Genomic DNA, 12,819 nt, shown 5'->3' with positions numbered 1-12,819 from the left:
AAAGTTAAAGCTGGTTCTTTTTCCTATTGCAATCAAAGGGTGAGAGTGAGCTTCATGAAAAAAACTATGCTGCTGTGAGTCCATTGCTAGAGAAAAAGGAGTTCAGCAGAATAACTAAGATTGAAATAAAAGAACATTTACCTCCCTGCATCAGCCACAAAGTTTCAAAACCCTTACCATTTCTCTCAGTGCTATAGCTAAAAGTAAGGCTCAACACAAACTCTAGACAGGATAAATTGATGGGAACACAGCACAAGAGGGAGAGAAAGCAAAAGTAACCCCATGAACTTGTGGATGAAGTCCAATCCAAATACTGTATTTTGATACCTCTGCCTCCTGACTAGGCCAGGGGGAAAAAAAAAAAATCACAGTGCAACTATAGCATGTCTTTTCAGGTGTAGGTTTATTAAAAATAAATGCCAACGTTCAAAATCAGAAGACAAAAACAAAGGTCTAGTTCTGGTCTATCAAACCCACTTCCTATCACTCAATCTTAAATGCAGTGCTAGTAGCACAGTAATAGCAGCCCTGCATCTAGTATCAACATTATCAAAAGGAAACATATAAGTTATTACAGCAACAAAAGCAAACATATGTTACTACAGTAAGGAAAGAATAAGAAAAGTAAGTAAAAAACATTGAGTAAAGATGCAAGAAAAGGATCCAGTAGTGCCTCAAATAATAATAATAATATTATATTCATTAAAACTTTACGTTAAACATAATACACACTTATCTTCCCTTCATAGTGCAGAATCCCTGATGCAGAGCACCATGTGTTCATGCTTTATAAAAATAACAGCAGCAAACCAAGAAAGAAGACCTGAAAAGAAGACATCAAAGGGTCATCTATTCTAGACCCTTCTCTGTTTTGAGCACACCAGAATATCCCTGATAAGGACATCTCTCTTATTGTTAAAAAGATAAATAAAAATCCCAACTCTTCACATTCCTCAGAGGCAGGAAACGAGGTGTCTTTGCCAAGACTTAAATATTATCATACTGTGCCATCTTCCAATTATCTCACCCAAATTTCCCTCCCATCAAATTAAGCTTATTATTTCTTTTTATTTGACAAAGGACAGAACCACAGTCTAACTTTCTATCAATTTTCTCATACCAAAAGAGTGCATCTCAGTCTTCTTTCTGAACAGAAGTGTCAGTCAGTTTGAACAGAATCTTCCAACTACCACCACAGGCCATGTTTCCACAAATTCTAGCTCTCCTTTGATGCCTCTCCAATTTGTCTGTGGGTTTTCTAAGGAGACCCCAGTGCACACAACCTGATAGAGTACTCTAGTAGAGGCTTTAAAAGCATCAAGCACAGCAGAGAACTTATATTCCGTGTTCTACATGCATAGTTCCTGTTAATACGGCTCAAAAGGAGGTCTGGACTGTTTGAATCGGCAGTACTAAGTTCACTCACTCTGCAGACAATTTTACATCCGTTACCTTTTTTGATTAAATGGCAGCAAAGACGTAACAGGTATAACAGGAAGACTTCTTTCTGCTTTTCAGAAATAAATAGTGAAATTGCAATAGGTGCAGATTTGTGATACGCAACACAAAGTTTTGAAAACTTAGTGATACATAGCACAAGATTTTCTAATCTTCTGCACTGCATGCTTACAAACAGCTACCTTCTTTTTTCATTCACCATCTGTCTAGGTTACAGTCAAGTTGACTGATCTCTAATTCCTTAGTTCGCCATAGATTTTAAAGAGAATGGATTTAAATTATCCTTTAGTCAAATGTAACCACCCTCATCTACAAAGATTAAAGATTTCAGTGACTAAATGAAAAGCAAAACAACTTACAAGCTTTTTCAGTCTGTGGAACCACAGTTGTTTTATCCCCCCATACCGATGAAGAGAGACTTCTTCCCCAGCCGAGGGAACACGAACAACTGGCATATTGCACTGTGAACGCCCTTATTCAGTAGGGCACATCTGACAATCTGCAGGCCAAGTTCAATCTCACAAACCCTTCCATCCAGTCCTGTATCCTTCAATTCAATGACGCTAATTGACTGCTTAACACCAGAACAGCACCTGAGCAACCCATGCCCAGCTACTACTTAGGAGTTCCATAATGTATCTTTGGACTTGTCACCAGCCCACATACAGACATAGGTAACAGCCACTTCTGCACTAGCACCACTGCATCGGGAGGTCACAGAGCTGTGAATCAAAGGAAGGAAATAAAAAAACCCAGGATCTGGCTCCTCAGAATTCTGAGGGTGGAATCTCTTCTGCTTGTATTATGGTTTGTGTCTACCTACAAAAGGTTAGCAAAGACTCTGGGACACAGTAATGTGTGCTTGAAGCCCGGAAAGCCAACCGTATCCTGGGCTGCATCTAGAGACGTGTGGCCAGCAGATCGAGGGAGGTCATTCTCTCCCTCTACTCTGCTCTCATGAGACCCACCAGCAGTCCAGGTCTACGACACCAACTCAGAAGGACACGGACCTGCTCGAGCAGGTCCAGAGGAGGCCACAAAGATGATCGGGGGGCTGGAGCACCTGCCTTATGAGGACGGGCTTGAGAGAGTTGGGGGTCTGTTCAGCCTGAAGAAAAGGAGGCTCAGGGAGACCTTTTAATGGCCTTTCAAGTACTTAAAGAAGGCCCATGGGAAAGATGGGGAGGGACTCCTTCTCGAAGGAGTGTAGTGATACAATGAGGGGTAACAGTTTTAAACTAGGGGAGGGCAGATTTAGATTATCTGTAAGGTAGAAATTTTTTAGTGTGAGGGTGGTGTTGCACTGGAACAGGTTGCCCAGAGAAGTTGTGGACGCCCCCTCCCTGGAAGTGTTGAAGGCCAGGTTGAACCGGGCTTTAAGAAACCCGGTCTAGTGGAAGGTGTTCCAACTCAAACCATTCTATGATTCTATTATGAAGTTCTAGTATGAGTCAAAATATTTAGGAGGCAGCTTCTGCTGCAGTTCTGTGTGTCTTCACCTCCAGTTAATGAGTCACAACACCGTTTACACTGACAAACCAAAACAAAGGGGGAAGAACAAAATCAAAAAAGACACCCATAACCCTATTTATCTCACAAATGCCTGGTGAGCTAAGTCGTGCAATGGAGGTGCTTGGGGCACCCTACTTTCCGGCAGGCCGCCCCGCTCCCCCCCCCCCCGGCGTATCAGACGCCGCAGGTGTCCTTGCGCGAGGCGACGAGCAGCGCCAGGCCGGGCCGGAGGAGTCCAGACCCCTCAGGGCGGGGCCGACCGCCCGGACCCCACCGCCTCCGGCTTCCACACTCACCGAGCCCATCCAGGGACACGGGCACCCGTGCGGCCTCCACGGCGGCACGCTTAGCCCCGGGCCTCCGCGCCCAACCGCGCGTCGGGAGGGAGTAGGTCTGCCTGCCCACCTGTCCCGGACCCACCTTGAGGAGAATGGAGGGCGGCAGCTGATTAATGTCCAGGGCCGGCGGCGGCAGCGGCTCTCGGCAATAGTCGCCGGGGTGGTCCAGCGGCTCCTCGAAGCCCGACTCGCCGCTCCTCTCCTTCTCTTTCTCCTCCTCCTCCTCCTCCTCCGGCGCGGGGGGCGGCGGCGGCAAGGCAGGCTGACCCCCGCCGCCGCTGTCCCCGGAGGCGCCGCGGGCCGGCACACCCCCACCGCCCGCTGCGCAGCCGGCGGCGGCGGGCAGGTCGCAGACCTGCGCCTCCCTCGGGCACTGGCAGGCAGAGGCCTCGGGCTCCGCCGCGGCGGCGGCGCAGCGCGGCTGCTTGCAGGGCGGGCAGGCGGGCAGGCCGGTCCCCTTGCGCTTGCACACCATCTCGGAGGCGACCTCGCCGGGCGGCCTGACCGGCCCCAGGATGCCCTGCACCGGCGATGACAGCAGGCCCGAGAGGAGAAGGCGCTGGCAGCGGCCCCGCGGCTCCCAGGCGGCGGGCGGCAGACGGAGGAGGCGGTGGGCGGCGCGCTGCTCCGCCCTGGCGAGGGCCGCGTAGGGCGACGGCGGCAGCAGAGGGTCACCGGCCGGCAGGTGCTCCGGAACGGGCGGGTTTGCGCTGTGCACGATAAAGCAGAGCATGCAGGGCCCGCGCAGGAAGCAGCTCCAGCTGCGCGGCGGCACCTTCCTCCCCCGGCGGCAGCGCCGATCGCGGCTCAGGCTGCTTGCCTCCTTCGAAAGCTGGTGGCCCATATAGGAGGCGGCAGAGGCGGAAGGGCCCTCGGAGCGTCACCCGCTGGAGGCAGCGGCGGGCGCTGTCATGCTGCCAGCGGGGACGGCAGGTGGCGGCGCCGCGCCGGGCCAGGCCAGGATGCCGCGCCGAGGCTGGTTCCGGGACGCGGCGCCGGGAGGGAGAAGCTTCCGCTACCGCCGCCCTGACCTCAGCCGGGCGAGGCGAAGGGGCGGCGCTCCGCGGCCTGGCTGTCGCCCGGCTGGGAGCTGACGGCGGCGGGGAGCGGCAGGCGGCGGCGGCCCCGGCAGCCCCTCCTCCGAGCGGCCCGTCAGGGAGCTGCGGGGGCGCCGGTAACGGCTCCCCGGCCGGCGCAGGCCGCCCCGCGACCCGCCGCCACGGCACCCGTGGATGTGCCGGACTGTGCCCGGTTAAGCAGTGTACGCGCGTTATTTAAATGCACTGTGTGTATAAATACAAATGTATAGAGCAGAGCCAATATGTAATTTCTATTTATATATAATACGCGCATATAATATACATACATACATATTTCTGAATACCTGAAATAATAAATTTTTGGTCACAATTCGGAGGGGAAGGTGAGAGGGCTCCTGCCCACTACTGTCAGACTGTACACAGCTGTGCAGGTCTGCAGCTGGTTTTATGCAGTGGCAGGGTAACACAGCCTTCTGAGACGACCAAAAGAGTTTCTCCAAGTTTTCTCCATCCAATGCCTTCTTCCCACCAACACACACCAGCAAATACTTGTTTTATGCTGTTTTAAAACATTGTCCAGCCAGAAACAGGGCCTGTATGTGGCCTCCATCCTCATATGCCCTGCTCCGATGAATGTTCACCTCTAACTGTAGTGTATTGTACCCTGCTGCAGGTGCCCAGGGTGTATATATCTTTGCACATATGCGACATAATTAAATTAAGACCCTCCTCAATGCCTGGCATTTCAGTATTTGTATCTAAAGTCTTGGTGTGAATTGATTTAGATATCTAGGTTTAAATGCATACAGAATTTTGTCTTTAGTAAAAGGTGTTTGGGAAGGGAGAAGGCAAGTTATAGCTAAAGTATATATATGGTGCAGTACTGCTATTAAATAACAAAGGGCAGCAGAAGAAATGCACAGTATTATATACTGTGAAGCAAATCTTTTGATATTTTGCCCAGGAACAAGTTATGTTAGGATTAAAATAACTGTGACGTTATTGGTTTTGTTTCCTACCTGTATTATTAGTCTTCAACAGCTCAGTAAAAACATGTTTGCTATGAGAAAAATACTAAATATACTATTGGGTAAAAGTACAGTAAGAGAACATTTTAGCTGAGTTTTTAACTCACTGAGATTCATCAATATAAGCTGCAGCAAATTTTGGAAGAAATTGGCAAAGTCTTTTTGTCCCTCAGATTTCAACAATATATTACAGTAAGAACAAAGACAATGTTAAAAGAAGATTAAAGTCCAAGTCAAGCCTTCAAACCAAATGACATTCAGAATAAATGCTTGCAATGTCAAATATTCAAAATAAATCTCATCTTTAAATCTGGCTGTGTGGCTTCTGAATACTCATTATGACACAGTCTTTACTTATATCATCACATAGTAGTATTTCCTGCAGAAATACTGGTGAGTGCCTGACCTGTATATAACTTTCATGCTCCATATATATTGCCCCATTCTTTTGAGATACATACACACCATAATACACATATATCTCATATGTGGAATTCTTCCCATTCCTCTAGTATTTACCTTTACATGATCCATCTATGCTACCTCCTTTTGAAATTGACTTGTACAGAACATAGACAAGGACACATCTCATCTTGTCTTTCCAAAGCAGTTTCACCGTCAGATAATTTTCCTACTTAATTCTTGTCATTTTTCTCCTGATAACTAAAACTCTATCCTAGAATTTGGTATTTGAAACACTGTTCCTGAAGGGGTTTTTGTTGCTATAAGGATCGCAGAATGAAAGAAAGAAAACTAAGACAATAAATGAGAAGGGTCTGGTAGGGAATGGGGCCCACACTCACAAAAAGGTGTTGGATTCATGAGCTCATCTCAAGTGCATCTATACCGATGCACGCAGTATGAGCAACAAACAGGGAGCTTGAGGCCATGATGCAGCACAAGAACTATGACACAGTAGCTATCACAGAAATGTAATGGGATGCCTCACACAACTGGAGTGCTGCAGTTGATGGCTACAAGCTCTTCAGGAGAGACAGACAGGGAAGGAGAGGCAGTGGAGTGGACCTGTATGTTAGAGAATGCTACGACAGCTCAGAAATCAAGTACAGTGATGACGGGGTTGAGAGTGTTTGGGTTAGGTTAAGGGCCAATAAAGCAGATCTTGCTGTGGGAGTCTTCTATAGACCCCCCAACCAAAGCGGTGAGGTGAAGGAAGCTCTCTATAAAGTTGGGAGAATTCTCACGGTCACTTGCCGTTGTTCTTGTGAGGGACTTTAACCTCCTGGGTATCTGCTGGGAACACAACACAGCAGAGAGAGAACAGTCTAGGAGGTTCCTGGAGTGTGTGGAGGATAACTGCCTCACACAGCTGGTGAGCGAGCCGACCAGGGAAGGAGCCCTCCTGGAGCTGCTTCTGGTAAACAGGGAGGAGCTTGGGGGGGAGGTAAAGGTTGGAGGCTGTCTAGGGTGCAGTGGTCATGAGGTGATTGAGTTTTGGATCCTTGGAGAAACAAAGAGAGGGGTTAGTAAAACTGCCACCTTAGACTTCTAGAGGGCAAACTTTGACCTGTTCAAAAGACTGATTGACAGAATCCCTTGGGAGGCTGCCCTGAAGGATATGGGAGTCCAGGAAGGCTGGACATACTTCAAGAGAGAAGTCTTAAAGGCACAGGAGCAGGCTGTTCCCGGGTGCCAAAAAACGTTTGCCTCAGTCTTTAGCAGTGGAACTGGCTGTTCCCTGCACACCCAGCCTCATGAGCTGGGGGATGGGGAGGGGAAGCAGAATGAGGTCAGCACAGTTGAAGAGGAGGTGGTCAGAGACCTGCTACACCTCTTGGATGCACACAAGTCTGTGGGACCGGATGGGTTACACCCAAGGGTGCTGAGGGAGTTGGCAGATGTGCTCACCAAGCCACTTTCCATGAGTTACCTGAAGTCATGGTTAACTGTGGAGGTCTCACTGGAGTGAAGGATGGCAAATATGTAAACCCGTTTACAAAAAAGGCAGAAAGGACAATCCGGAAAACTACAGACTGGTCAGTCTGACCTCGGTGCCAGGGAAGGTCATGGAGCAGGTCACCTCGAGTGCCATTAGAAGTCATATAATGGACAACCAGGGGATCAGGCCTAGTCAGCATGGGTTTATGAAAGGCAGGTCCTGCCTGACAAACCTGATCTCCTATGACAAAATGACCCAACTATTGGATGAGGGAAAAGCTGTGGATATTATCTACATGGATTTTTGAAAAGCATTTGACACAGTTCCCCATAGAATTCTCATAGAAGAACTGGCTGCCCATGGCCTAGATTAGTGAACAGTCCGCTGGATCAAGCACTGGCTGGATGGACGGTCCCAGAGAGTGGTGGTCAGTGGAGCTAAATCCAGCTGGCAGCCGGTCACAAGTGGTGTTCCTCAGGGCTTGGTGTTGGGGCCATTTCTGTTCAACATCTTTATTGATGATCTTGATAAGGACATAGAGTGTGTCATCAGTAAGTTCGCAGATGACACCAAGGTAAGTGGGAGTGTCGATCTGCATGAGGACAGGGAGGCTCTACAGAGAGACTTGGATAGATTGGATTTGTGGGCCAACGTCAGCGGGATGAGCTTCAGCAGGGCCAAGTGCCAGGTCCTGCACTTGGGCCACCACAACCCCCTCATGGCTACAGGCTTGGGGAGGTGTGGCTGGAGAGCTGTCTGGGAGAGAAGGATCTGGGGGTTTGAACTGACAAGCAGCTGAACACGAGCCAGCAGTGTGCCCAGGTGGCCAAGAAAGCCAACGGCATCCTGGCTTGTGTCAGAAATAGTGTGACCAGCAGAAGTAGGGAGGTGACAGTCCCCCTGTACTCTGCACTGGTGAGGCCACACCTGGAGTATTGTGTCCAGTTTTGGGCACCTCAATACGAGAGAGATCTCGAGGTGCTGGAGCGAGTGCAGAGGAGGGCAACGAAGCTGGTGAAGGGCCCGGAGAATAAATCCTGTGAGGAGTGATTGAAGGAGCTGGGACTGTTTAGTTTTAGGAGGAGAAGGCTGAGGGGAGACCTCATCACTCTGTGCAGCTACCTGAAAGGACATTGTAGAGAGGTTGGTGCTGGTCTCTTCTCACAGGTAATTAGTGACAGAACAAGGGGGAATGGCTTTAAACTGCAACAGGGGAGGTTCAGACTGGACATTAGAAAAAAATTTTCCACAGCAAGAGTGGTCAGAGAGTGGAATAGGCTGCCCAGGGAGGTGGTGGAGTCACCATCCCTGGATGTGTTTAAGGGTCGTTTAGATGAGATGTTGGGGGATATGGTGTAGGGGAGAACTTTGTAGAGTAGGGCTGATGCTTGGACTTGATGATCCCAAAGGTCTTTTCCAACCTGAATAATTCTATGATTCTATGAAATGGTCAGTTTTCGTATGCTACTCATTCCTTTAGTACTCTGTCACTTAGCTGGTAACAAGACTTTTGCCCTAAAGATGACAGCACAGCTGTTCCACGGGCAGTTTTATTGGCAGATGTTAGAACCATAAATATATGCAGAATAACAACTGCTGATTCAGTGTAGCACATGTTATTTTTCTGCTCCAGCATGACATACAAGAAATGAGTTTCGGCTGTCCACTGAGTAGAAGTGAGAACCTGAGACAGTAATGTTTAGAGAAAAGTAATCTTAGCTCAAGATTTATGTTTTTGTGAACAGAGAAGGACTTGTGGGCAATGTGATGGTTGGAGGCCATCTCAGGCACAGTGATTTTGAAATGGTAATTTAAAATCCTTAAGTAAGGAGGAGGTTTAGCAGAACTGCTGCCTTGGACTTCTGGGGAGCAAACTTTGGCCTGTTTAGGCACCTGGTTGACAGAGTCCTTTGGGAGGCAGTCCTGAAAGGCAAAGGAATCCAGGATGGCTTGACACTCTTCAAGAAAAAAATCTTAAAGGCAAAGGAGCAGGCTGTCCCCATGTGCTAAAAGATGAGACATCAGGGAGAAATACTGGCCTGTCTGAATAGAAAGATTTGGCTGTAACTCAGGAAAAAAAAAAAAAAAAGTTTATGACCTTTGAAAGAAGGGGCAGGCAACTCAGGAGGACTACGAGGTTATGAAGGGAGAAAATTAGAAGGGCCAAAGCCTACCTAGAATTTAATCTGGCTACTGCAGTAAAAGGCAACAAAAAAAGATTCAATAAATACATTAACAACAAAAGGAGGGCTATGGAGAATCTGCATCATTTATTGGATGCGAGGGTAGATATAGTGACAAAGACAGAGGAAAAGACTAAGATACTTAATGTATTCTTTGTCTCAGTCTTTAATCCTAAAACCAAGTGTTCTCAGAGTACCCAAACCACTGAGCTGGAAGACACAGATAGGGAGCAGAACGAAGCCCATATTATCCAAGGGGAAATGGTTAGCAACATGCTACACCACTTAGACACACACAAATCTCTGTGACCAGATGAGATCCATTTGAAAGTACTGAGGGATCTGGCAGAAGTGCTCAGCAAGCCACTTTCCATCATTTATCAGAAGTCCTGGCTAACCAGTAAAGTCACAGTTGGCTGGAGGTTAGCAAGTGTGACACCCATCTACAAGAAGTTCTGGAAGGAGCATCCAGGGAACTACAGGCCTGTCAACCTGGCTCAAGTGCCAGGGAAAGCTAGGTCATGTTGTGGCATGTACAGGACAACCACATGATCAGGGCCTGACAACATGGGTTTATGAATGGCAGGTCCTTCTTGACTAACCTTATCTCCTTCAATGACAAGCTGACCCACTTAGTAGATGGAGGAAAGGCTATGGATGTTGTTTACCTGGACTTCAGTAAAGCCTTTTGACACTGTTTCCTATGCCATTCTCCTGGAGAAACTGGCTGCTTATGGCTTCTATAGATGTAGTCTTCCAACCCAAACCATTCTGTGATTCTAACACTCTTCAGTGCGGAAAAAAACTGGCTGGCTGGCAGGGACCAAAGAGTTGTGGTGAATGGAGTTAAATCCAGTTGGTGACTGGTCACAAGCGGTGTTCCCCAAGGCTCAATATTGGATTCAGTTCTGCTTACTGTATTTATCAGTGACCTGGATGAGGGGATCAAGTGCACCATCAATAAGTTTGCAGACAACACCAGGTTGGGTGGGAGTGTTGATCTGCTTGGGGGTAAAAAAGGTCTACAGAGGGATCTGGATAGGTTGGATTGATGGTCCAAGGCCAACTGTATGAAGTTCAACAAGGCTAAGTGCTGGGTCCTGCCCTTGGGTCACAGTAAACTCATGCAGTGCTACAGGCTTGGGGAAGAGTGGCTGGAATGCTAACTGGCAGAAAAGGACCTCAGAGTGTTGGTTGACAGCCAGCTGAATATGAGCCAACAATGTGCCCAGGTGGCCAAGAAGGCCAATGGCATCCTGGCTGCTATCAGAAATAGTGTGGCCAGCAGGACTAAGGAAGTGACCATCCCCCTGTACTCAGCACTGGTGAGTCTGCACCTCGAATACTCTGTTCAGTTTTGGGCCCCTCACTACAAGAAGGACAATGGGGTGCTGGAGCCTGTCCAAAGAAGGACAATGAAGCTGGTGAAGGGTCTAGAGAACAAGTCTTATGAGGAGTGTCTGAGGGAACTAGGGTTGTTTAGACCTTATTGCTCTCTAAAACTATCTGAACAGAGGTTATAGTGAGGTGGGTGTCAGTCCCTTCTCCCATGTAACATGGGATAGGACAAGAGGAAGTGGCCTCAAGTTGTGCCAGGGGAGGTTTAGTCTGGATATTAGGAAAAATTTCTTATCTGAAGGGCTGTCAACCGCTGGAACAGGCTGCCCAGGGAAGTGGTTGAGTCACCATCCCTGGAGGCATTTAAAAGACATGTACACATGGCATTTAGGATCATGGTTTAGTGGTGGACTTTATAGGTTTATGGTCAAACTTGATGATCTTAAGGATCTTTTCCAGCCAAAATGATCCTATGATTCTATCATTTTGTGTTATCTCAGTTGTGAATACTGTTCAGGAAATGAAACTGTTCATAGCTTGTTCATAGACATTGCAAATCTGAACTTAACCTGTGAAAGTTGTTGTCTGGTTATGCTCCATTTGTAGTAGAGCTATACCAGCAAATCCTTTCTGCTATTCTAGTTAAATGTTTTCTGGTTATGAGTAAGGAAAGAGCATTCCCCACCCTCTGACCCCACTTCCCTTCTCGCAGTTGATGTGGCCATGCCAAACAAAAGTGTAGATCAAGCATAGAAAATTAGAGAATTTCAGTATGGGTGCATAAAAGAATGTTTGCATGACGGCAAGTGTGGATTACCTTAAAAAAATGCAGCAGAGTATAAATATGTCAGGTAAAATGCATGAGAGGTATGTTATTAACTAGACACTGTTTGAATAGGCAAAGTAAGAATCCCCAGGTGCCTGCTTGAATAGGTATGCTAATTACACAGTGTATGGTTAATCTATTTGAAGATTCAAAGCAAATATAGTACGTTCATCTCAGCTGAAGATGACAAACTACTTCTGAGACTATTAATCATCAAGGATAGTTTTCTTACTCAGCTTTCTGAGGACTTTGAATAGGAGAAGTTGGGGGAGGGACTTTTCTGATTTTCATAAAAGCTTCTCCCTCCCTCAAGCCCTCTGCCTGAAAGCCAGACAGAACAAGCAGAACTTGCAGGAGATTGAAAGAAAATTGAGGGTATGGCAATATTCAGAAAAGGAACGGGTTATTGCATCAGAGATAATTAGTTGTTCAAATAATCTGATATAAATTCTGTTGACAGTAGATGTATTAGACTTGAACTTTTCCAAGTTACTTTGGCTAGTAAAAGAAATCCTGATTTTAAAAGTACTGCCTAAAATATTTATTGCACTGGTTAAGAACGATTGCTGGCCGAGGTCAATCCACAACAGGACTAAACCATAAATTCACTGTCAATAAAATTACAGATAAAGCAAAGATTTGTGACATGATGACAAATGATGGCAGAACAGTCAGCAAAATATATAATGAGAATTATTTCTCTTTTCCAGTACAGAATACAATTTTGTAGTTGTTTCTTTCCTATAGCATTACATTAAGACAAATTTATTTTCTTTATCTGCTAAAAGACCAATTCTTGTTTTTAACATCTTTAAGTTTTCTGGATCCCTCAGAATTCTTCTTCAGGGAAATCTCTTTGGAAATGTTAATGCCTATAAATTACATATGCTAGTAAATTTTGCTGTAGATGTCAGATTGAAAAACAGTAGCAATTTAATTGGTAGAGTGGCTTTTGATTATGACAGTTTTTTGAGCCTCGCAAACCAGAGGTTTCTGCTAATGATTTCAACCTCTTTTACCAGATTTTAAAAAGAATTAGCTTCTAATTTCTGCTTGCTGCTGCTCGTTTTCCTGCCTCCTCTGCCCATCTGTTGTATTGATATTTTAATTTATTGAATTAATAGCACCATTCAGGAACAGGATTTAGCCAACCCTGTCATTAATATGTAGAATCATGTTTTATGATCATAGGATAA

The 12,819-nt window shown here is 46.6% G+C and overlaps 1 protein-coding gene across 1 annotated transcript in view; it reads right to left on the bottom strand.

Moving 5' to 3' along the window:
* Positions 1 to 5,608, bottom strand: part of FBXL17 (F-box and leucine rich repeat protein 17) — a 318,512-nt gene extending 312,904 nt beyond the window's left edge. Inside the window, exon 1 of the mRNA XM_074932732.1 lies at positions 3,391 to 5,608. Within this exon, the coding sequence (XP_074788833.1) occupies positions 3,391 to 4,152 (762 nt within the window). The 5' untranslated portion in view covers positions 4,153 to 5,608. The remainder of the gene's footprint in view (positions 1 to 3,390) is intronic.
* Positions 5,609 to 12,819: the final 7,211 nt, after the last annotated feature.

Source organism: Athene noctua, chromosome Z, assembly GCF_965140245.1.
Source record: "Athene noctua chromosome Z, bAthNoc1.hap1.1, whole genome shotgun sequence".
Taxonomy (NCBI): Eukaryota; Metazoa; Chordata; class Aves; order Strigiformes; family Strigidae; genus Athene; species Athene noctua.
This window is presented reverse-complemented; position numbering and strand designations above follow the sequence as displayed.